The sequence below is a fragment of the Syzygium oleosum genome, unplaced genomic scaffold, assembly GCF_021117445.2.
Source record: "Syzygium oleosum isolate NSW1041296 unplaced genomic scaffold, Sole_v2.1 Sole_v2.03, whole genome shotgun sequence".
NCBI lineage: Eukaryota > Viridiplantae > Streptophyta > Magnoliopsida > Myrtales > Myrtaceae > Syzygium > Syzygium oleosum.
Window position 1 is genome coordinate 9,395,293 of NW_026607487.1, and position 26,681 is coordinate 9,421,973.

General features: G+C 43.0%; 2 protein-coding genes across 2 annotated transcripts; both read left to right on the forward strand.

Annotated features, from left to right (window-relative positions):
* Positions 1-3,964: 3,964 nt before the first annotated feature.
* LOC130137688 (uncharacterized) lies at positions 3,965-4,993 on the forward strand. The gene has a single exon (XM_056309617.1). It carries the CDS (start codon positions 3,965-3,967, stop codon positions 4,991-4,993), a length of 1,029 nt encoding a protein of 342 aa, XP_056165592.1.
* Positions 4,994-23,442: 18,449 nt separating this feature from the next.
* On the forward strand, positions 23,443-26,577 carry LOC115679236 (cation/H(+) antiporter 1). Its single transcript, XM_030602842.2, has 4 exons — positions 23,443-23,789; positions 23,921-24,910; positions 25,043-25,911; positions 26,103-26,577. The coding sequence occupies exons 1-4, from the start codon at positions 23,637-23,639 to the stop codon at positions 26,368-26,370; spliced, it is 2,280 nt and encodes a 759-aa protein (XP_030458702.2). The 5' UTR covers positions 23,443-23,636; the 3' UTR covers positions 26,371-26,577.
* The last annotated feature ends 104 nt before the right edge of the window (positions 26,578-26,681 follow it).

The window sequence follows — 26,681 nt, forward strand, 5'->3', positions numbered from 1 at the left end:
CAATCATAGTTAAGTTACATCGTAGCTCTAACAACAAGTAGTCTAGAACATAATGAATATTAAACTAAAAACAATAACTAAACTAAACATGATGAAGAACTAGAACAGATTCACCAAGAATAATCAAATGCTTGATTTTTAAATCGCCTCCTTCTTCTTCTTCATCTTTTTCTCTCTTTTGAAATCACGTTTTATACCTCCTCTTACTTTCCAAGAAACCTTAATCACAATAGGATTGCAATTAAAGGTTCTTCCAAATTACGACTCTTCTCAATAATAAAACTCCTTTTTTTAGCTTGGACTTTGATTTTCTTCCCAAAATAGGCTTGATTCTTCTTGATTTCAGATTTGCATAGCTTTGATCTCCAATTTGGAAAGCTTCTACACGATTTAGGAACAATTAGATTGTTTTGGATACTTTCACGCAGCTTAAGAGGACAAAACGCGTGGAAAGCCGGCAAATTACAGAATTAGTTCCTAAGCTTCCTTTAACTTCAATTACCTACAAAAATTAATTAAAATAAATAAAGTAGGTGTTGACACCTAAATTTTGGAGACCAATTAGTCATTCATTGCATAAAAATTAGGATCAATCCCGGTCCCTAGAAAAAAATTAATTAGTTAAATTGCCAATAGATATTAGGAGCATTTGCATTATAATTAGGCCTATATAATTGCATTTACACTAGACCGGCGGTGGGTGGACTTGAGTGAATGATTATGAGTTTAAAGGGACTAAGCCCGCGGTGGATAAAAATCACGTGCATCAAGTCAAGAAAATCTGATTATCAAGATTTAGCTATCCCATGATAGATAAAAAATCAGGGATAATCTTTGGGGTATATGTGCGTACGTGGTGGATTTTGAGAAAATTCGGTCATCATGGGAGCAAGAAAATTGACCGGCATTGAATAAAGAGGAAAGAATTGATGCATGATTCTCTGGCCATATTCACAAAATATTGGCAAAATAATAAAGAAAGGGAAGGAGAAAAAGTGAATCTCATGTTATTGGGAAGGGATAAAAGAATATATTTCTTTTCCTTGTCCAAAGTTTGGTATCCTGGCCTATATAAAGGAGAGTGAGGCCATGCAGCGGGGGGGTCTGATCACACACGAGAAACACAGGAAGAAGAGACAAGAGAGAAGAGAGAGAAGATTTATCTTCTTCCTCGGGCGTGTGTTTCTACGATCATGACCGAGAGCTCCACGACCGGCATTTGTTTCTTGCTTGCTCTCGGTCCTCTCGTGGTTGCTCTTCCGCTCATCTTGCGTCATTCAACTAAGTCGGTGGCGGTCCGTGAAGAAGTTGTCGCTGCTGTACCCACCTTCGACGACGACAAGAAGGAGGAGCCGCTTCAACCTTTGGCCCTCGATGTCCCTCGCATGTGCTAAACCGACGAGTCACGTTGTCGAAGTTCCTGTCCGTGACGATTGCCACGACCTACTTCTGTCTTGGCCCGGTGACGTGGCTCCTACTTTTTCCGACGAGGATTCGCTGTCCACGAGCTGTTTCGCCCTCACTTGATGCTGTCCTTGCCGCGAGCCCAACCGAGCCGAACTTCTACGTTTGGTTCGGTCTTCTCGATTTTGCGGGTTCACCCAAGGCTGGCTTATTGTTGACGGAGTCAACATACTACGTCCAGGCAAAGTCCAACTTGGTGATACCTCTGCCGAATTGCTCATCATTGTTTGCCTCTTCACCGCGAGCCCTCCGCCGCCACAGGGAGTCTGCGAATCACCATCGAGACGAGCCGCTTGTGATCCATCACCAGTCCGATCTGCCACCGTCCGTTGATCCCGAGACATTCAAACTTGGAAAGGAAATATTCGAATTAGGTAAAAAGCTCATTTAATTTGACTTTCGAGTATATTGTTTCCTTGTTTACAATATTACAATTTTGTGTGAATCTTTGAGTGATACTGCCATATCCATGAAATTCCCGAGTAGCTTTAAATTAGGAATTATTTCCTAATTTCACAACGTGCATGTGATCGACAGTCCGATTTCATGCCCGAAATATGACTCGCGATCGCACGGAAAATCGTCAATCCGATCTCTCGCCCGAGATACGATTCGCGGTTGCGCAAAGAATTGGCCAATCCGATCCTCATGCCCGAGATATGATTTGTCAATTTATTTTCCAAATTTAAATGGATATGGATGATATCTTGGGTGATTGAATGCTATTTTTGATTTTGGCTTGATCTTTGGTTTGATTTGATTCGATTCTCTGTTTAAAAATCCCAAAAGATTAGATAGTATCAAGGTAAATTTTTCTAGATAGATTGCATGCTAGGTTAGGGTTTATCTAGTAAGGATAACATTCCGATTTAAATTAGGATTTTGGCCTAGTTTAATTCCTAAAATGAATTGGATAATATCTTGCACTAGATAATGAATTTTCATCATTTTATAATTTCGAATTTCAATGAAAAATACAAAAAGGTATCATGCGCATGTCATATAGATTAATTGCATCATGCTTGCATTATCACGCCATGTCATTGCTACGTGCCACGTTGCGTGTCTTCTTGCTACGTCATTCACATATGCTATGTCGCATGTCATCTTATCACGTCATTCATACCTTGCCATGTATCATTGCACGCATGTCATTAGAAATTGCATGTCTAGGTTCATTTGTGTGCCATATTAGAATAATCCATTTAAAGGTAATTGTATGTCGTGTGTCATGTTAGACTAGCATTATGCATTGCATATAGTTTAGTTTTTTCATTAAATAAGCGAAAACTCCAAAAATATCGTGTGATTTGCGTGTTAATTAGAAATCATATTAGGATTGTATGCAGTGTGATTTTTACTAACAATGCAGATGCTTGCGTGGCTTTAAGGTATGTTATCCTGCTATTTATTTACTTGCTTTCTTGGGTGTTACTTTGGTGGTTTGCGCACCGCATGATCACCTCACATGCTAGTGATCGAGTTAAAATGAATCAAGTATGCTGCAAAACATTTTTGAAAAGAAAAGGTACCGAAAGGGCGTTAGACTAGATCTAGCGTAACCAAGTCTCCGAGCTTAGAATCTCTGGTTCGTAGGAATAAAACATATCTCCCTATGTTTTATTTAGGTTTCTAATCGACCTACCATAAATAGATTAGTGGCGACTCCAAGTACGAAAACTTTTGCATGTTAAAAACTTAACCCTAAGTTGCGAATTGGTAGGGCTTGGGAGGGCCCGAGTTAGGCTTAGTCTTAATAATCCATTAGCTGAGAGAAATTTTAGGTGCGCGAAGCTTGGCGACTCATGGGGACTTGAGTTAAAACTCTTAGTGGACTTAGGCCAGTTTTTCTTTTCAAAAAAAATATTTTGTTTGGCAGCGAGGATCCCAAGTACGTCCCTAACATTTTAGGTGTTAAATGTTTTTGCAGAATGGGAGGTATAAGGGGTGGAGTGTTTGTTAACCATTTTCTTGCAGGGAGGTGTTGAGATTGGATGTTTTAATTTTGATATTGAAGCGCTGTTTGCATATGATACATTGTGCATGCTGTGCATTTTCACTACACTCTAGCACACACAACTGTCGCCGGACTGGGCCGCATAGGATCACCTAGGATGGTATTGAGATGGATACCACTCCGACCGTCCGCCCGCGGTACGAGTTGCCCATCTCAATCACGATATTTCTTTCTTGATGTCAAAGAGATTACCACCCCGGTCCGCATGCCCGCGACATGGGTCGGCTCTTTGATGATGCCGGAGTTACGAGGACCCGACTTAGTCCGCATGCCCGCGGCTAGTCCGATCATCCCCGTGGCTCCACTTTGTTAAGCCTTCTAGAGTAGAAATCGAGCCACGTAGCATGCGTATGTCTATGTGATTGCCATCCGGTTATTGGTAAAGTAAGTCCTTTGAGCTTTTTCTTCGCAATTTATTTACTTTATCGTATTGTTTTGTCGGTCCATGACATTAGGTTGATCGCAAGTCTTGGTCAATATACAATGGGAAATTCCGACATTCGACTTATTCTTCCTCCCAAGAAGGAACTCAACGCGTGGTGGGACAAGCTAGACCGAGCTGGTCGTGAGTTCGTGGAATTAACAATTGGCCGACTCCTCCCTCTGTTGCGTATCAACATTCATGGCGGCCTCATTCAAGCACTTGCCCATTGTTGGTGTCCAGAGACGACTACTTTCATCTTCGGTAAGCATGAGCTCACTCCGACCTTGGAAGAATATAGCATTGCCATTGGAAAACCTTTGGAATTAGAATTAATTAGTCCACCTATTGGAATAAATCCTGTCTCGATTTTATCTGATTTTCTGAGAATCAAGGAAGAAAAGATAAGAAAAATTTTAAAAGGTCACCGCAATACTTGCCCATTTTCATTTCTTGATGAATGTTTTCAAAATGGCACTTCATTTCAAATGAGAAGGATTTTCCTACTAGCTTTCTTTGGGTTTATACTTTTCCCTCACTGCAAGAATGCTATTAATCCTTTGATTGCTAAGTTAGTGGGACAAGTGTGTGGGGGAATGAACTTTGTTAATGCCCTCCTGGCAGAAACTTTTCTTTCCCTTTCTCGATTTAAAGAAAATGGAGACAAAATCTTTCGTGCTTCTCCTGAACTTTTGCAAATTTGGTTCTTATCCCACTTAAAAGGGTTTGGTGGTCTAATGATTATACGTGAAGTTAGCAACTCTGATCACCCTATCATGAGATTTGAGAATAAACAAAAACATGCACCGGATTATCATTATTCCAATTGGCTGGTTTTCTTTAAAAATCCAAAGTCCAAATGTTTCCTATGGCATGCTAAATGGTTCCAAGTTCGTGAGGCCAGACTCACATGTGGACGTGTTGGCCCAATCCCTTTACTGGGATTCACTGGGGCAATGGAATATTACCCAACTAGGGTGACTCGCCAGTATCAAGTGGTGCAAAGAGCTTCCCAGACTTTGAAGCAAGCTGATTCAATTCGAGTCAACTTCAAGACGGAGACCTCGACCATGAGGATAACATTTCTTTAATCAAGTCGCTGTGGGATATGTGCCATCCACAAATGCTCATATGGCCCGAAAAAGAATTAGAGGGTAAAGAAAGAAAGTACTATGCTACGGCTGAATACATTCGACGACACAAGATTCGGATAATTTACTCCCGAAGATACCAATGGTGCCGAGAAGATCACCAACCGTCTTTGAGAAAAGATGTCTCAAGAGAAAAGCTGAGAAGTTACAAGAGCAAGTTACACACTTGGCCAAGGAGAATAAGCGATTACGTTTGGAAATCACATCCCAATTGTATATTGATCAAGCCAAATGAAATGGCTCGTGTCTTTTAAGATATTTTTCTTTCTAGATTCGTTGTTTAGGAATTGAGTCATTTGTTTTTGCATTTAAGTGATTTTCAAGTTATAGTCGTTGTAAAAAAATTTTCGTCATTTCAATAAAGAGGTCATTTTTAATCAAAGCGGTTAGACCGATGTCATGGATCGGCATGTGATTCTTCTTGACACTTATGTATGCCTGTTTTATCCGTGAAATTAGGTAATTACGGACCGATCACGATCGCCTATTCGTACACGGTCAAGAACTAGAATGGCCGATCAAACTGACTTACGAGATCGTGTCATTGGCATTGAGGACCAAATGAAGCAAGTCCTCATTGCAATGCAACAGATGTCTGCCGAGATTAAAGCCTTTCGACTGACTCCCATTCCTGCATCCCCTGAGGCATCAGCCCCAAAGCAGAAAGGTGGAAAGAATGCCGATAGTGAGGAAGATGACGATCTTCCTGATTTAGTAGATGACCCCGTCCAGATTATCGTCAATAAGGACAAACCTAATGAGCGGGTCAACAAGCTTGAAGAGAGAGTGAAGCAAGTGGAAGGCTCACATGATTCACCCTCAATTGACTTATCTCTTTACTCACGAGATCAAAATCCCGAAGAAGTTCAAGATGCGATTTTGACAAGTACAATGGCACCTCTGCCCAAAGGCCCACTGCGGCTATATCACGTACAAATGACCCGTACGTTGAAAATGAACTCGATGATTCATGCATTTCAAGCAAGTCGACGGGTCCGCCTTGAATTGGTATCTCATGAAGAAGATAAATGGCTTCAAAACCTGGAAGGAAGTTAGTGAAGCATTTCTAAAGCGTACGGGTTCATAACGGACATCATTCCCACCCGCGATGACCTCGAGCGTGCTCGGATGAAAAGAGCCGAGTCGTTCAAAGATTATGCTATCAGATGGAGAAATATAGCCGCTCAGGTTATCCCGGAACCTATAGACAGTGAATTGAAGAGGATGTTCATTAAAACGCTCCCGTTTGAGTACCGTAATCGGATGGTAGCCACTCCGGTGACAACTTCAATCAACTCATCCCCATGGCGAACAGATTGAGATAGGTGAAAGATGGGTGGTTTGTGGAGCCATCTTCCTCGACCAAAAGATTTGGTGCAAGGAAGGAGAAGGAACCGGCACTTGAAGTGAATGCGACTTATACCCAAACGGGCCGACGGAATGCTAACCTTGTCCCAGCAATCCAAGTAGCAGAAACTCAACAACATAGCACGGGTCGTCAACCCTCTCAGAGGAGGAACAACAAGAGGCAATTCACCCCCCTCCCCGGGTCGTTGTCTCAAGTACTGGTGGTCCTCCGGAAGAAAGGTTTGCTTACCACTGAGCCAAAGCGGCCCAACCCCGAGCAGTTCTATAACTACGATCCGTCCAAGAAATGTGATTATCATATGGGTGAAGTGGGGCATTCAACTAATGATTGTATCACTCTCAAGCATCGGATCGAACTTGCTTGACACAAAGGCATTTTCCTTTCAACCCACTAAGCCGAATGTTCAGAGCAACCCGCTTCCTGATCATGCGGGCAATGTGAATGCCATATTTAGTTTTGATGCTGGTCGAATCAAGAATGTCAAGATGTATACCACCGACGTCTACGGTAAGTTGGTGAAAGCCGGTTATTACCCGAGTAATGAGGTCCTTCCCTGGGCTATCATGAAGAAAAGAATCTCTGAAATGGTAGAAGCCGGAATGATTGTCTATGCCAATCACTGCGGCATCGTCTCCACAATCTCCGAAGTGGTTATTAATTGGGACGAGGAGTTTGCTACATTGAACACGGGAAGGACAAGCTCGACCCTCGCTGAAGACATGCCTCCGCTTGAAGACGCGTGCGGTGATGAAGAGATCGTAGTAAGCATGCCTACAAGCGATGAAGGAATAGTGATCGAGATACCTCAACCGTATGAGTACAGTGATAATAAGGCAGTCCCTTGGTCCTACAATCTCGATGTCGACTTGGTTACCAGATCTGGGCGTACCTATGGCCAAGCTAATGCCCAACCTGCAAAACACATTTCGATGAAGAAGCCAAGGAGTTTCTAGGCGTGATTAAGGCTAGCGAATACAACATAGTTGAACAATTGCGCAAGATGCCCGCACAAATCTCTCGCTTGAACTACTCCGGACATCATCAAGCATCGAAGGCCTTAATGAAGGTGTTAAGTGAAGTCCACGTGCCGAGACGATCGATCATGACAAATTGGAGGAATTTGTAGGTTCTATACTCCTCAAGGACCTCATAGCCTTTTCGGATGAAGAGTTCCCTCGGAAGGGAGGGGCATACCAAGGCACTTTACATTTCTGTCAAATACAAGGCCTCGCATGTAGCCGGGTACTCATTGACAACGGATCAGCCTTGAACATTTGTCCTTTGGCGACTTTACACCGCCTCAAGATAGATCCTTCTAGGATAAATTCTGCGAAGACCTCGTGCGAGCCTTTGACGGAACAAAGAAAGAAGTGATGGGAGAGATCCACCTTGATATACAAATAGGACCAACAATGTTCAACATCCTATTTCAAGTTATGGACATTCCCACTTGCATTCAATTTTTCTTTGGGTCGTCCATGGATTCATCTTGCTGGGTGTGCCATCCAGTTTACATCGGAAGGTGAAGTTCGTTGTGGAGAGAAAGTTAGTCACGGTCCACGGTGAAGAAGAGCATCCAATTTACCATGCAACGGCTATCCCCTATGTTGAGCCGGATTGCAAAATAGAATCGAGCTATCGATCGCTCGAGCTTGTATCAACCATACATGCGTCAAGAGGATCATCACCGCCCATACCCGAGGTGTCAAATCTTTGCGATCATGGTTGGCGAGTAATGGTGTCCCATGGCTTTACTCGGTGAAGGCCTTGGTAGGAATGGTCAAGGTATCCGCCAACCGGTGAAAGTCTCTCGGAGGCCCCACACTACTGGGTTGGGGTACCAGGGGTCAAGCGAGCCAAATAATGGGGGATGTGGACGTGGACGTGGACGTGGTCGAGGTCGAGGTCGAGGAGATGGGCAGAATAGACAGCGGTCCGAAGAAGAGCCGAATGTTGAAGAACGTGGGCGTGGAATTACCCAAAATAACGGAGAGCTTGGGCGTGGTAGGTTGCTTCCACACATCCGCGCCACATTCCCAGGCCCTGCAAGAATGATGCATGAAGAGAAGGAGGTGATCGACACTTTGGGGCAACCGAGCGGCAAGTTCGATTATTATGTGAAATACTCGGCGCCCCCGAGCTTCTATGTTGACCCCGTGACATAGTCCGGATGGATGGGGAGGTATGGATGATCCAACACCTCTAATGACGGAAGATCCCGATGATGCAATGGATGGAATCACTGCCTTGTTCGATGATTTCTTCATTGGAGCTATCGAGGAAGGATCATTGGAGAGAATGGGCACTGGCCCGCAAGAGTAACACCTTTACTTTTTTCGCACACTCCCCTGCGTGGGAATTTTTACTGCTTTCTAGGACTTGCCCCGTCTCGGGAGCTGCTTTTCAGGACTTTTCATTTCTAGGACTTGATTGTTACAATTTCCATTCCAATAAATGTAATTCATTTGGTGATAATCAATGAAATTACAAGTTATTTTCATTTTTGAGGGCATGTTGAGGTACATCAAACCAGCCCGGTGATGATATCCAACCGATAAAAATATAGTCCAAGGAGAATTCGAGGCTGGGCTTCTTCATGCTTCCTCGTGTTAAAACTTTTTGAAAAGAATTTCGAAAAAAAAAAATCAAAAGAAATAAAAATACACTTTGTTTAGCCTGTTTGTCCTTCGAACCCCTACTTTATGTTTCGGGGCAATCTTGTGACACGTGAGGTATGGAAACGGTCCAATCGATGAATTATGTGCCACCGAACCGATCTCGATGACATCAATGAACTCGAAGATTCCTCGGACCTTCAGCGCGATCTAGAGCATCATGAAAGACCTAAAGTCCTCACGGTAGACCAAACTATCACTGTCAACCTGAGTGATTCCGGAGAACCCAAAGAGGTGAAGATAGGGGCAACCCTTCCCGAAGGTGAATCGAAACGCTTGGTCCAAGCTCTGAAAGATTACCGGGATATCTTTGCCTGGTCGTATACCGATATGCCAGGTTTAGACCCTTCTATTGTGGAGCATAGTCTACCTACTAATCCGGACATGCCGCCCAAGAAACGAAGCTGCGAAGAACCAAACTGAACTTTCGAAGAAGATAGAGGAGGAGGTCATGAAACTTTTGAAAGTAGGGTTTATTGAAGTCACCCGATACCCGGTTGGGTGGCCAACATCGTGCCGATCATGAAGAAAGATGGCCGAGTTCGGGTTTGCATCGACTATCGCGATCTAAACAAGGCCAGCCCTAAAGACGATTTCCCATTGCCACATATAGACGTTTTGGTGGACAGTACTGCTGGGTTCGAGCTGTTTTCCTTCATGGATGGTTTCTCGGGTTATAATCAGATAAAAATGAAAGACGATGATAAGGAGAAAACAGCGTTCATCACTCCATGGGGAACATTCCACTATAAGGTCATGCCCTTCGGCCTTAAAAATGCCGGGGCAACATATCAACGGGCAATGGTGACACTTTTCCATGATATGATGCATAAGGAAATCGAGGTCTATATCGATGACATGATCGCGAAGTCTCAGTCCGGGAAGAGTCACGTCGATACCTTGAAGAAATTATTCGAGAGACTTCGTGAGTTTAAGCTTCGTCTTAACCCAACGAAGTGCATGTTTGGAGCAACCTCGGGCAAATTACTCGGGTTCATAGTAAGCAGTAAGGGTATTGAAGTTGACCCCTCCAAAGTGAAGGCTATATGTGAGTTACAACCTCCATCGACCATGAAAGAAGTGCGAAGCCTCCTGGGTAAATTGAACTACATAGCCCGTTTTATTTCTCAGCTCTCCGAAACTGCTAAGCCATTCTTCAAACTTCTAAGGAAGAATGCTCAAGTAGAATGGGACGATGATTGTCGGGAAGCGTTTAACGAATTAAAACAGTACCTGATGAAACCACCAGTGCTAGTCCCACCAATGCCGGGCCAGCCTTTGATCCTTTACCTCACGATTCATAGCGAGTCTCTAGGTGCGATGTTAGCCCAGAAAAATCCTGAAGATGGAAAAGAGCGAGCCATTTATTACCTAAGTAAGAAGTTCACCATTTCGGAGTTGAATTATCCTGAAGCCGAGAAGACTTGCGTTGCACTAGTATGGGTGCTCCATAGGCTGCGACAATATACACTGCATCATCAGACTTTGCTTGTGACTGAGAACGATCCCATCAAGTATTTACTTGATCAACCGGCTTTGGTAGGGAAGTTAGCCAAATGGCAGATTTTAATTTCAGAGTTTGATGTCCAGACGATGCCACAGAAGTCAGTTAAAGGCCGAGTAATTTGATGTGTTAGCGAAAATCCTGGAATCACGATGATGATAGATATTCTCCGGAAGATCGCATTTGGTAATAAAGAAGACGCATGGACCATGTTTTTCGATGGAGTGTAAACTTGGTGGTTCGACCTTAGGCGCGTTTAATATCCCCGGATGGGCAACATTATCCGATGTGACAAAGTTGGTATTCCCTGTACCAACAACATAGCCGAGTACGAAGCTTGCATCCTCGGACTCCAAGCGCGTGGAAATGGGGATAACCAAGTTGAAAGTGTTTGGTGATTCCGCTCTAATTATTCTTCAAAGCTGTAGGAGAATGGAAGACGAGAGACACCAAACTAGTGCCGTACCATGAATACCTTGAAGAAATTATAGAGGAATTCGAGGATATCTCTTTTGAATACTTGTCGAGGTCCCATAATCAGTTCGCTGATGCGCTAGCTACATTATCATCCATCTTTGCAAGTGGTGGTGGATTAGAGGTAGAACCCTTGAAGATCGAAGTCGACAAAACCGGCCCTTGTATGATTGTGACCGAAGAACGACGAAAAGCCATGGTATTACGATATCATGAGTTATATCCAGAGACAAGAATTTCCGAGGGAAGCACCCTGCCGATAGGAAGTACATAATGAAAATGGCTTCAAAATTCTTTGTCGGTGGTGAAAAGCTATACAAAAGATCCTACAATTCGATCCTGCTGAGGTGTGTGGATGCGGTGAAGCTACGAGAATCATGCAAGAAATACACGAGGGGATATGTGGTCCACACATGAATGGCCACATGCTAGCTAAGAAGATCATGAGGTTGGGTTATTATTGGCTCGGTCTTGAAAGTGATTGTATCCAACATGTTCGAAGATGTCATCATTTGTCGGGTTCATGGGGATAAAATAAATGTTCCCAGACGGAACTACATCGGTTATCGAGCCATGGCACTTTTCAATGTGGGGCATTGATGTGATTGGCCCAATTAATCCCAAGGCATCAAATGGACACCGATTTATCTTGGTCGCGATTGATTATTTCTCCAAGTGGATTGAGGCGGCATCTTATGTGAACGTCACTGCAAGGAATGTTGTAAGATTCATCAGGCGAGATATAGTCGCTCGTTATGGTGTCCCCGAGGCTATTGTCACCGACAATGGGACAAATTTGAACAACAAGTTCATAGATCAGTTGTTCAACGAGTTCAAGATCCGGCACTTGAATTCATCTCCTTATCGTCCACAGATGAATGGAGCAGTTGAAGCCGCTAACAAGAACATCAAGAAGATCCTGGCCAAAACGGCTGAAAGCTATTGTGACTGGCATGAAAGGTTGCCATTTGCACTAATGGCGTATCGGACTTCCATCCGAACCTCTGTCGGGGCAACCCCTTTTTCCTTAGTATATGGTATGGAAGCAGTCCTGCCCGTCGAAGTAGAGATCCCTTCCCTGCGAGTCTTGTCTCAGGTGGAGTTGTCTGAGGCAGAATGGATGCAACAAAGGCATGATCAGTTGAACCTGATTGATGAGAAACGATTGAAAGCCATTTGCCACGGTCAAACCTATCAGCAGAGGATAGCTAGATCCTTCAACCAAAAGGTGCGTCCAAGACACTTCGAGGTAAATGACCTAGTCCTAAGGAAGGTGCTTGCCGGTCTTTCACTGTTCTGGGGTAAATTTGCCCCAAACTACATTGGTCCATATGTGGTTAAAAGGTGCTTCCGGAGGTGCCCGATTCTCGCGAGAAATGGATGGTCGTGAGTTCTCCAATCCTGTTAATTCTGATGCTGTGAAGATGTATTACCCTTGATAAAATCTAACATTTTGCAGCAAAAGTTTGCAAGTGTTTGGTTTTATATTCTAAATTGCAAACATTTCACTGATGAATAAATGGTTTCAATCAATTTCAAGTTAAGATGTGTGCATTGGCTTTAAATTCTGCATGGTTATTTTGGTCTGCATCATCGATTTCAAAAGGGGAATCTATTTTGACAATCTGATAACTCATGTAGAATGAATTGAATGTGTTGAATGAGGTACATCGGGATGATGAAAGGCAAGCCCTATCCTATACACAGTCCCATGCACTAATCCCCAATGAGTTGAGTGGAAAAATTCCATATCTGCAAGGTAAAGGGTTATCTCGCAAAAGGTACGGCAACCGAAGTGACGAAAGGCGGTTCATTTCTCTATCACAAACACCACAGGTTATCCATTGTTTCGCCACTTTGAGCCTAAACACTTGGAGAAATTCTTTCAAATTACCCCTGTCAAGAACCACCCCACATCGGGGCAAACTGGAGGTAAGTCAGCATTATAAGGTGAAAAAATGAATAGAGATTGTCTTGCTCTCACTTACATCAATCTTCGAGTGTTGCTTTTTCAGATGAATTCACACAAAGTTCAAGTGCCTTAGGATGACGAAGAGCATTTCTTTCTCTATCCTATACACACTTTACCTTTTGCTAAGCCCAATTGAGCCCGCAAATTCATTTCTTAAACCCAGTTGGTGATCATCCCCCACACTGGGGCAAGGCAAAAGTCATCATTGTCTAAGCAGCATATCCGAAACGTCGATAGAAGACAGAAATCCCTGAGAGTCCAAATGGTGAGCCATTCACTCAGAGTATAGTTGGCCAATGTTTACATTGTAAACAACGTATGTCAAGTGTCAAAGTAAAAAAAAAGGGGCGAGAAAAAGCAGTGTTCCTGGTAAAAGCAAGGCCAATGCCCATGAAAAAAAAAAAAAAAAAAAAAAGAAGAAAAAAAAATTGAAGGAAAAGGAGAGAACTTCGGAGTAGAAAATGTTAAGATGTGTCAAAGTCATGCACAGTCTTAAGGAATCAAGTGATAAGCTCTCGAGGCCAATGGAGCATCTACCGAGAAGACAATCCCTGGCGGAAAAGAGGACCGGTGATAATGCTGAGATGATCACCAACTCTCACCCCAATTATACACATTTTGAGCCTAATGATCCATTCATTTCTCAACTCATGAGCCTAGCCTACGTTACGTCCCTTGTAAAGTCTCTTCAGATTAGGGCACTTGAACTAATGTAGGATTCAGATGTTTATAAGCTTAGCTCGAAGAAGTGCGAGCAAGTCCATTTCTATCTCATTTTGCAGGGTTCTTGACTTGTAAACCCGGAGACGATTGCGTAGTATTTTCTTTCAATAGCCTTGACTCAATGAGTCCCCTTTTGCTAAGCCATTGACCAAGCCCACGTTACGGTCCTAGCAAAGACCTCTCGGATTGGTAAGGTTGTACCGCTTGCGAGAATACTCGGACCCTTGTCGACATGATGATGGTGAGATAGAGTGATTTTCATAAATTAGCCACTTTTCAATGAGAGTGAGTGAAAGCCCTTTCGGACCGAAAGTCCCTCATTTGACATTTTCAAGACACTCACTTGTGAGTTCGGATTGTCTTATCATGATTCTCTCCAGTGAAGTTTGGCAATGCCGATTCGACAAAATCGTCATGCATGAAAATCGTTGAATTTATAGTGCATGAGTATATGTGTTCTTGATTGTCCATGAATGCATATTACATGTTGCCTAAAACCGTGTCCAGCAGGAGACATGCCCTCAAGAGTCGGAGTTATCACCAGGTAAGTATATCTCTATTTCTTGGATGCCTGTGACTATCCAGGTATCCCTAACCTGTTCGAGTAATCGTCAAGCCCCATATTTGATCATTTTGTTGCGGTCTCTAGATGCTTCTGACGATATCCATGTATCTATTGATCAAGCCTTTTCAGGTACCTCTGATGATATCCAGGTACTTTGTCAAGGAATCTTCGAGCATTCGGGCTAGCCCCTCTGCTCGCCAAATCGTTAAATACCTCAGACGATATCCAGGTGTTTAGCAGTTGACTTTTTCCGAATACCTCTGACGATATCCAGGTATTTCGTTAAAAGTAGGAATGTATTCCAATTTGTTGAATCACTTTTCAAGTACCTCAGATGATAACTAGGCACCTTGTTAAGCCCCCTTTCTAGCAAATTGGAGAAAGCCCCGCATTAGGCACCTCTGATGATATCCAGGTTCCTAATGAATAATTTTCTCGAGTACCTCTGATGATATCCGGGTATTTCGACAAAAGTGGGATAAATTCCGTTTCGCTAGGTTATCCTTGGATGCCTCGACGATATCCAGGCATTCGGCGGAAGGTCCGTTTCGAGTATCTCGGATGATATCCGGATATTCGAAGTAGTCTTCCATTCTTTGATCTCTAGACACCTCGGACAATATCAGGTGTCTATTGATCACCATCTTCGATTACCCCGGACGATATCCAGGTAATTCGAACTACCCTTTGTGTGTCCTAATTGAATTACAGGTCACCGAAGTCCATCAGCGTTCATCAGGCAATACTTTTGGGACTGAGCCCAAACATTTGCCAAACAACCTACAAAGTCGGAGTCATGCCTTGAATTACGCTACCACTCCTGTCAGGTAAGTAACTCTAGGTATGTGTTATTCACGTTAACATGCATCATTTCTTATTGCATTTTAAAATGGGACTATAATCCCAACAAAAATATCATTCATTGCATCTGCATGGTCAAAATTTAGGTATCATTTAGTCTTTCAATGCAACCTCTGCGAGCTCACCTTCAAAGAGGGGCAGCTGTTGACACCTAAATTTTGGAGACCAATTAGTCATTCATTGCATAAAAATTAGGGATCAATCCCGGTCCCTAGAAAAAATTAATTAGTTAAATTGCCAATAGATATTAGGAGCATTTGCATCAGTAATTAGGCCCATATAATTGCATTTACACTAGACCGGCGGTGGGTGGACTTGAGTGAATGGTTATGAGTTTAAAGGGGATAAGCTCGCGGTGGCTAAAAATCACGTGCATCAAGTCAAGAAAATCTTATTATCAAGATTTAGCTATCCCATGGTAGATAAAAAATCAGGGATAATCTTTGGGGTATATGTGCGTACGTGGTGGATTTTGAGAAAATTCGGTCATCATGGGAGCAAGAAAATTGACCGGCATTGAATAAAGAGGAAAGAATTGATGCATGATTCTCTGGCCATATTCACAAAATATTGGCAAAATAATAAAGAAAGGGAAGGAGAAAAAGTGAATCTCATGTTATTGGGAAGGGATAAAAGAATATATTTCTTTTCCTTGTCCAAAGTTTGGTATCCTGGCCTATATAAAGGAGAGTGAGGCCATGCAGCGGGGGGGTCTGATCACACACGAGAAACACAGGAAGAAGAGACAAGAGAGAAGAGAGAGAAGATTTATCTTCTTCCTCGGGCGTGTGTTTCTACGATCATGACCGAGAGCTCCACGACCAGACTCTGTTTCTTGCTGCTCTCGGTCCTCCTCGTGGTTGCTCTTCCGCTCATCGCTGCGTCATTCAACTAAGTCGGTGGCAGTCCGTGAAGAAGTTGTCGCTGCTGTACCCACCTTCGACGACGACAAGAAGGAGGAGCCGCTTCAACCTTTGGCCCTCGATGTCCCTACTGCATGTGCTAAACCGACGAGTCACGTTGTCGAAGTTCCCTGTCCCGTGACGATTGCCACGACCTACTTCCTGTCTTGGCCCCGGTGACGTGGCTCCTACTTTTTTCCGACGAGGATTCGCTGTCCACGAGCTGTTTCGCCCTCACTTGATGCTGTCCTTGCCGCGAGCCCAACCGAGACTGAACTTCTACGTTTGGTTCGGTCTTCTCTGATTTTGCAGGTTCACCCAAGGCTGGCTTATTGTTGACGGAGTCAACATACTACGTCCAGGCAAAGTCCAACTTGGTGATACCTCTGCCGAATTGCTCATCATTGTTTGCCTCTTCACCGCGAGCCCTCCGCCGCCACAGGGAGTCTGCGAATCACCATCGAGACGAGCCGCTTGTGATCCATCACCCAGTCCGATCTGCCACCGTCCGTTGATCCCGAGACATTCAAACTTGGAAAGGAAATATTCGAATTAGGTAAAAAGCTCATTTAATTTGACTTTCGAGTATATTGTTTCCTTGTTTACAATATTACAATTTTGTGTGAATCTTTGAGTGATACTGCCATATCCATGAAATTCCCGAGTAGCTTTAAATTAGGAATTATTTCCTAATTTCACAACGTGCATATGATCGACAGTCCGATTTCATGCCCGAAATATGACTCGCGATCGCACGGAAATCGTCAATCCGATCTCTCGCCCGAGATACGATTCGCGGTTGCGCAAAGAATTGGCCAATCCGATCCTCATGCCCGAGATACGATTTGTCAATTTATTTTCCAAATTTAAATGGATATGGATGATATCTTGGGTGATTGAATGCTATTTTTGATTTTGGCTTGATCTTTGGTTTGATTTGATTCGATTCTCTGTTTAAAAATCCCAAAAAGATTAGATAGTATCAAGGTAAATTTTTCTAGATAGATTGCATGCTAGGTTAGGGTTTATCTAGTAAGGATAACATTCCGATTTAAATTAGGATTTTGGCCTAGTTTAATTCCTAAAATGAATTGGATAATATCTTGCACTAGATAATGAATTTTCATCATTTTATAATTTCGAATTTCAATGAAAAATACAAAAAGGTATCATGCGCATGTCATATAGATTAATTGCATCATGCTTGCATTATCACTGCCATGTCATTGCTACGTGCCACGTTGCGTGTCTTCTTGCTACGTCATTCACATATGCTATGTCGCATGTCATCTTATCACGTCATTCATACCTTGCCATGTATCATTGCACGCATGTCATTAGAAATTGCATGTCTAGGTTCATTTGTGTGCCATATTAGAATAATCCATTTAAAGGTAATTGTATGTCGTGTGTCATGTTAGACTAGCATTATGCATTGCATATAGTTTAGTTTTTTTCATTAAATAAGCGAAAACTCCAAAAAATATCGTGTGATTTGCGTGTTAATTAGAAATCATATTAGGATTGTCTGTGTGATTTTTACTAACAATGCGATACTTGCGTGGCTTTAAGGTATGTTATCCCCGCTATTTATTTACTGCTTTCTTGGGTGTTACTTTGGTGGTTTGCGCACCCGCATGATCACCTCACATGCTAGTGACTGAGTTAAAATGAATCCAAACTGTCTGCCAAAATATTTTTTGAAAAGAAAAGGTACCGAAAGGGCGTTAGACTAGATCTAGCGTAACCAAGTCTCCGAGCTTAGAATCTCTGGTTCGTAGGAATAAAACATATCTCCCTATGTTTTATTTAGGTTTCTAATCGACCTACCATAAATAGATTAGTGGCGACTCCAAGTACGAAAACTTTTGCATGTTAAAAACTTAAACCCTAAGTTGCGAATTGGTAGGGCTTGGGAGGGCCCGAGTTAGGCTTAGTCTTAATAATCCATTAGCCTGAGAGAAATTTTAGGTCGCGACAGTAGGCATCAAATTCAATTAAAACTAAGCAAATATTAAGTTAAAATAATAAATAAACTCTATATAAAATAGAATTATCACGATCCGTCCGACGTCTTCATCGTGATTCGATCTCCTTCGACTTTGTCTTGATCGATCTGGTCTGCTTTGTCTTTCGCCTCGTTCTCGCGATCGACCTCGGGTTTTGTCTTCTTCACTCATATATCTTCTTGCTTCCGCTTTGATTTATCAATCTCATAATCATGGCTGATAGTAGTGATCGCATTGATATTAAGTTGGATGGTTCCAATTATATTATTTGGAAACCCTCTGTAATGGCTGCTCTTGTTTACCGTGATTTATAGGAGCTTGTTGATGATACTCGTCCTTGTCCTACATCTTTGTCCGATACTGCAGAGCCCAAACCTAGTGATAATCAAATTGCTCAATGTCAATTTGAAATTAAGTCTTGGCATGTTGCCGATGGAAAAGCATGGGCAATTTTATTTGTATCTATTAGCCCTGATCTTCTCCCCCAATTTTCTCAAATTGTTGGTGCAAAACAGTTGTGGGATCAGATTGCTGAGATGTATACACAAACAACTTCTGTCCGTATTTATTAGCTTATGTAAGAACTTCATTGTTCCACCTAGGGTACACGATCTGTTCGTGATTTTTATAATTATATGACGTCTCTTTGGTCTCAACTTGATGTGTTGGCTCGTCTAGCATGTCCCACGTGTGCTGGTTGCACTGCTTGTGCTGCATCTAAGCTTCAAGATCAGAACAAGTATCGTCTCTACGAATTCTTGATGTAACTCTCACCAGATTTTGAGGGAATTCGTAGTCAGATTCTCTATCGTTATCCTGCTCCATCTCTTTCTGATGTAGTCAAGGAACTTCAGGCCGAGGAAACTAGACGAGGAATTCTTGGTGTTCCTCCATCTCTAAATCCCTCTACAGTACTTGCCATCGCATAGCCTGTTTTCTAGTCCAGTTCCTCTTAGTGTGGTTCCCAGTGTCGCTCATCTCAGTGTACCTCTTCTCAGTGAGGTTCACGTTTTTTTTTTGTAACTACTGTAAACAAAATGGACATTATGAGGATCGATGTTTTCAAAAGTTGCGTGATCTTTCTGATGGATCCTCGCGCTCAGTTGCACCTGTCCCTTCTCCATCCGAGGACCGTGCCACTTCATCTTCATATTCGGATGATCGCCTTGCTGCTATTGAGACTCGGCTTTCTAGTTTAGCTCAGCTTCATTTTGGTTCTTCTAGTACATCTTCCTCTATTGCTATTGCAGCTGCTACGCAATCCTCAAGTGATAATTCCTCCTGGATTCTTGACTCTGGTGCTGCTCACCACATGACTGCCTCTGCTCAGCTTCTCACTCAATAGACTGCACTTACAAATCCAAAAGGGTTCTTTACAGCTGATGGATCCTCTCTTATTGCCACTATGCATGGCCACCTTACTATCCCTGGCATTTTTCATGTGCCTAATGTGTTGCATATACCGAATTCAGCTCTTAATCTTTTATCTGTTGGGCAACTTGCTGATATAGGTTATATTGTGACATTTACCGCTGATTCTTGTGTTGTGCAGGATCGTACGAGTGGCCGGACGATTGGCAGGGGCAGTAGACATGGAGGATTGTATACGATGCGGCATCTTTGGCTTCCCTCACCTCAACCTGTTCTTGCCATCCTCAACCTTGACCGTTGGCACCAGCGTTTGGGCCATATATCTACGTCTCGTTTGCCTTTTCTACGTTAGCAGGGTGTACTTGGGCCTGTTCCATCATCTGTCATGCGTCCTTGTACTATTTGCCCTTTAGCTAAACAATCTGCACCTCCTTTTCCTGTTAGCTCTTTTGTTTCTAATGCCTGTTTTGATTTAGTACATTCAGATGTTTGGGGTCCTGTCACTCATTTTTCTAGAAGTGGTTTTAAGTATTATGTATTGTTTATCGATGATTATTCTCGTTATACCTGGGTTTATTTCATGCGTTCTCGTGATGAATTTCTTTCTATCTATAAAAATTTTACAACCATGATTTCTACTCAATTCTCTAAAATAATTAAAGTCTTTCATTTTGATTCGGGTGGGGAGTATCTCTTTACAGCTTTTCATTCTTTCTTAACTTCTCAGGGAACCCTACCTCAATTGTCTTGTCCTGGTGTTCCTGCTCAAAATGGTCTTGCTGAGCGAAAACACCGTCATATTCTGGATACCACGTCCTGATATTGCCTATGCTGTTCATCTTGTCAGTTAATTTGTAGCGACTCCTCGCACAGTTTATTATGCTGCTGTACTCCGGATTCTCTGATATCTTCATGGTACTATGACACGCTCTGTTTTTCTCCCATCGACTTCCTCACTTGCTCTTCATGCTTACTCTGATGCTGACTGGGCAGCAGATGTTACTGATCGCAAGTCCATCATTGGATTTTGTGTTTTTCTGGGTGATTCTCTGATTTCTTGGCGTGCCAAGAAGCAGCCTATCGTGTCTCGCTCCTCTATTGAGTTTGACCATCGTGCTATGGCCGATACTACAGTTGAGATTATTTGGCTTCGTCGTCTCCTTTTTTATCTGGGTGTTGCCTCCCCTTCTCCTATTCCTTTTCACTGCGACAACAAAAGTGCTATTCACAATGCTACAAGTCCGGTCTTTCATGAGCATACCAAGTACATTGACATCAATTGTCACATCGGGCGTCATCAGCTTTAGACACGCATCATTTCTCTCCCTTTTGTAGCCTCTGTAGCTCAGCATATCAATTTTTTCACCAAATCTCTTACATCACAACATTTTCCTGCTCTTTTTTCCAAACTCTCTTTGGTTGACCCACCTTGAGTTTGAGGGGGGTGTTAGATATATTGTATATATTAGGTTATGTTGTATATCTTAGGTAGGTTATATTGTATATTTTAGAGTTGTATGTATTTACGCTTATACCTTCCTTGTATCTATATATTGACCTTTGTGCCTAATGAGAAATGCATCCAATCCATTTCTCTAAACCTAATTCAAGTGTCCAAAGATAACAACAATTACGCACTCGACACTTTCTTTCGGAAAAAAACAGGGTTCTTGTGGGCGCCACACGCACGCCGGTCCCCCCCAGCTAGCTTGGGTGAAAAAGAAAAAGAAGGCATCATAGAATGTGGAGTTTTTTCACTCATCTTTATTGCCCATCAAAATCATCTCACCCTTGACTAATAATCTCGCCCGACTCTATCCTCTGAAACTCTATCAAAACTAAAAGGAGCCCGCTAACTATGATCTTTTATAGAAGAGAACTGCATGGTCTATTCATTTCCAACTAGTTTCGCCTCACACCACTGCGACGCGGAAATCTACTTTCCGAACGAAAAGTTAGAGAGATTCATGAGGTCGCACCGATGGCGAGCGTTGGGGCATACCCAGTCCTTGGCGGTTCAAGATCCTTAGCGGTCCTTGAACCGCGACGGTGGCAGGGACGGCGACACGCCGGGAACCCGACAAAGGTTGTCTTGTTCGTTTTTCCGCAACTTTTCCCAGTCCAACTCTCCAACCCCACCACCATCACCTCACGTCTTACTTTCGATAACCTTATCTTTTGGCCGAGGTGGTTGTCCTTGTCCGGATGCCCAGTAAATCTTAAAAATTTATGTAAAAGTGTCATCGAGCCTTAAAATTTTTATAAAAAAAACATTTATCAAATTTTAAAACTTATCAAATTGGTTGAACATGCCGAGGTATTTGCTTTTTTTATTATTTTATTTCTCAAATATTATTTAAATTAGATTAAAAATAAAAAAATGATAATTTTTTTTAAAAACCTAGCTAAAAAAACATCCACAAGCCCTAGCCAGTGGGCCGCAGCCGCTATCCATCGCTGAAAAGGGCTAGCAGAGGTCACACACAGCCTTGTTAACTGTTGGAGACCCTCGCCCAGATCCGGAGAGGACGAGACCCCACCCCAAATCTAGGGCTGCCCAAATCTGGAGTGAGGGTCGTTCTTCTCCTTCTCTACCGCGCGATTCAACCTCAATACGAGACACCGAGTGGCCACGGGATCCTCTTCGTGGTTGTGCACCAAATAGGCCTCCTTAGGCACTTGCTAAGCCAATACCTCGGCATGTTCAACGAAACAGACAACGACAGCACCACCAATCATGGGTTCGAGGTGGAACTCGGCATGTTACAACACATTAACGATAATTATGTTGGGATTAACCAGAACAAGTGGGTGGGTTGACGAGGCCTCGCTTGAGGCCAGTGATGCTCCCCCACCCTAATCGAGGGCCGGCGACCTTCCCCTAAATCTAGGCGGTCCTCACCTGCGGCCGGCGAGGGTCACCATCCACTGGCAAGGCCCTGACAACCTCTATTGACCCTTTCCAGTGATAGGTGGTGGCGACGGCCCGTCGGTGATAGTTTGTGGCTCTTTTTTTTAAGCTTGGGTTTTTAAAAAATATATATAAGTTTTTATTTTTTTAATCTAATTTAAGTAAGATTTGAGAAAGAAAATAATAAAAAAAATGCCACGTATGATAGATAAATTAATAAAAAAAATATCATGTCAGCATTTTTCATTATGCAAAGTGACGGAGGATTTGATTGTACCTTTTAAAAATTTTATGATTCAATTACACTTTTGCAATAAATTTTAAGATTTTCGGTGCACTTATCCTCAAGTAAACCTAGCTGCCTTTAGAGAGAAACAAAATTTTTTGAGGATTCCATAAGGTATTAGTGATTTGTTTCAAATATTAGTAAACATGAATATCATCAAACAACTATCTATTGTGAAGCACTAATGAAAATGACAACAAAATCTTTTCTAAGATATGATTCTAGTGATAACATCGCCACATATTGATAGGCAAAGGATAACTTATGAAAATCAATGTTGAACTTATGTGTAGCGACTAGCGGGTTGATTAATAAACCCTCCATGGAGCTTTTGATGCCATTATGAGTTTCTTAAAATTTCTAATCCCGTTTTGCTTAATAATTTGCCGTTTATCTCTTCAATTTAATAATTGGCAAGTTGTCAAAAGATTCGAGACTGAATCGGCAAAATTGAAAGGTTCAAGACTAAATTGACCGTCGTATAATAAGTTTACGACTTTTTTGATAATTTTCCCCGTAACTAGCTTATACTGCAAAAAAAAAAAAAAATTCACGCAAATCGCAAGTCGGGCAGGTAATTATACTTTTCCACCTTATCCCTTAAATACCTCTTAAGTGTTGTTTCAATGGCATATTTTAGTTGGTATTAGCAGATGATTATGGAGCCACTTATTCGATAACATCGGTGTTTGAACCGGTAACAATGTTTCATGGGATGTCTAGACGGTCCAATCTCTCCGGAGATAAGGATGGACATCAACTGGCCTTGCAAAAACTTGTGACTCGGTATGCTCAAGTCCCCTAAAACCACGCATCCGTGTTACATCTGCTCGTTCCCTAGTGACTCCAAATGAGGGTATGATTTTGGTGAGAAGGAAAGCGTCTCTAACACTATACCTCTCTCTCTCTTCCTCTCCCTCTCTCCTTTGTTCTGAACTAATCTGTGTATGCTTTGCTATCAATGAATGCAACACAAACGTTCATATGTCAACCAGATTTGATCAACCCCCTGACCACCATGGGGCTGCAGATGTCCGGCATTCTCGTCCTCTCCCATCTCTTTCACCTCGCGATGAAAGCCGTGGGAAATTCCGGGCCCGTGGCGCAAATCCTGGTCTGTCATTTCCTGCATTTATTGCTTGCGAAGTCTTCATATTTCGCATTCTTGGGCTAAGGTTCGACTGAATTCTCGTACCTTACACGCTTTTCAGATGCGTGTTAACGTTTATTGCGTTTGTGGTACAGGCGGGATTTGCACTCGGTCCAACGGGGTTATCGCGCATCGATAAAGTGAAAATTTTCTTGTACGAACAATCGACCAAAGATTATTACCCGGTTATGGAATTCTTCTTCAGCATAATCTTCATGTTCCAGATCGGTCTGGAGACGGACATTTCTTATGCAATTCGAACTTTACGACCCGCTGGCACGATTGCATATGGCGGGATCATATTGAGTGTCATCCTTGGAGGGACAGCTTCTTTCTTCTCCTACCGGTACTTAGATTTTATAGGTAATGCATACATTGTTTACGGTCTTTTCGTCATAATAGTTCTAGCGAATGCAGCCCCTCCTGCCGTGATCCGTCTGACAGCTGAATTAAAGATCGCGACTTCTGACCTTGGCCGATTAGCTGTGTGTTCTTCAGTGGTCAATGATATGTCATGTTTATTTCTGTATGCTTTAATCATCGCAACTCACTCCGGGAAGGGCTTTGGCCGCGGAATCCTCTGCCTCGTGGTCACCGTGGGTCTGATCTTTCTGAATAAGTATTTGGCTCTTTGGTTCAATCGACGAAACAGAAACCAGAAGTACTTGAAAAATACCGAGGTCTTCGTCATATTGTCTCTCGTTATAGCTACGTCCATGATCATAGAGTTGATGTCTTACAATAGCTCGATCAACTGTTTCCTCCTGGGTCTGATGTTCCCTAGGGAAGGCAAATCGGCTCGTACATTGTTGTTCAAGCTCACCTATTCCATCAACAATTTCATACTGCCCATTTATTTCGGCTATATCGGATTCCAGTTTAATGGGAACTATTTCCAAAAGTTGGAGAACATCGTTTCTGTTATCCTGATTGTCGTGCTTAGCATCGTCGGCAAAGTCGGCGGTACCCTAGCAGCTTGCAAGTACATGAAGATTCCCCTGAACGAGGGCGTTTTGATCGGTTTCTTGCTGAACATGAAAGGCCATGCTGATCTGGTGCTCCTGAGTGGTGTTTCAAACATTTTTGTAAGTTCACCATGGCTTGTTAACTTGAATTAGAGACGAAACATATGAGATGGCCTCTTTTCATTCAATCCCTTATTATGAGTTTTGATGCCATATATAGAGACTGAATGTTAAACCTTTTTCTTTTGGCAGAGTTGGACTCTAAAGTCCCATGACTTGCTGCTAATAACCATAGTCATTAACACGGTCATCTCAGGAGTAGTGATATCTATCATAATGAGGAAAGAGGAGAAAAGGCTAGCTCAGGCTTACCGATCGCTCGAGCTGCAAGACCCGGAAAATGAACTCCGGCTCCTAGCGTGCGTGTATGGCCCACGGCATGTAGCAGCGTCGGTTGGGATTATCTCGGCACTGAGAGGCCCCCAGACAGCGCCAATCACCCCGTACCTGATGCACTTGGTCGAACTCCCAGAGAAGCACAAGGCCAAGTCTGCACTGTATCACGAGCTCGAAGACGAGGAGATTGAGGTCAACGAGGATGATTACGGCGGGAACGATGTGGTGGAGATAAATGATGCCGTGGATGCCTTCACGGCAGATACTAAAGTCTTGATCCAGCAGATCAAGGCCGTGTCGACGTTTTCCAACATGTATGAGGACATTTGCGATTATGCTGAGGATTTGAGAGTTTCCATTATACTAGTACCTTTCCACAAGCACCAAAGGATCGATGGCAAAATGGAGAGCGGCAAGGAAGGGATAAGGACCACCAACCAAAGAGTTCTCCGGCACGCACCATGCTCGGTGGGAATTATTGTCAACCGAGGCCCTGGAGGTGCCCCGGGGTTTACGCAAATACTAAGCTCCGAGACCACACAGCACGTCGCCACGCTGTTTTTTGGTGGCCCTGATGACCAGGAGGCTTTGGCCTGCAGCAAACGAATTGCTACTCATCCTTGCGTTAATTTGACGGTCATTAGGTTTGTGCCGTCGCCGTCGTCTTCAACTGAGAACGCGGCCCATCCAGACGACGATGTCCTCTTGGCAGACTTCTACAATAGGTATTACTTTTGGTCCTTTATACTTTGGATTACCTTTTCTTCGAGTGAGCACAGGAATTTTCAGTCTGCTACACAGTTCTGCGTAAACATGCTAAACTGCAGTTCTATGTGGTGTATATATTTTCTTAACCTTAACAAGAAAGGTCATGTTATATTTGCATACATGAAGTCTTGACATTGTCAAAATGTAGGCATGTGAGATCGGGACAAGTTAGGTATGTGGAGAAGTGCGTGAACAACGGCACACAAACGGTGGCCGCCCTAACAGAGATGGGGGATATGTACACGCTATTCATCGTAGGGAGGGGGAGGCGAGGGCAGTCGCCTATGACCACCGGGATGAGCGACTGGGAAGAATGTCCCGAGCTCGGAATAGTGGGGGACGTACTAGCTTCGTCTGAGTTCAGTATTAATGGTTCGGTTCTCATAATACAACAGCATAGGAATCCAAGCATATAGTCCTTTATTGCATTCAATTTCGTTGAGTATTGCTCTTCATTGGACTGAATCATGCTCCGCTAGCCGGAAGCCGCCTCCTTCGAAAGAAAGGGATGAACAGGCCCTACATTGGAAATATTGCATCTCCAATCTATGCAGTGTATCTAGCATGTAAGGGAAACTTTGTATATCATATATCGTCATATGAACGAGCTCAAAAATCTTTTCGCTCGTGTGTTTCCTGCCGACCGGCATCTTAATGTCGGCAAGCTGCAAAGTTCGTTTGCTTCACAGGTGGGATTCCTTACTGGCCGAAAAACAAGCTCCGAGCT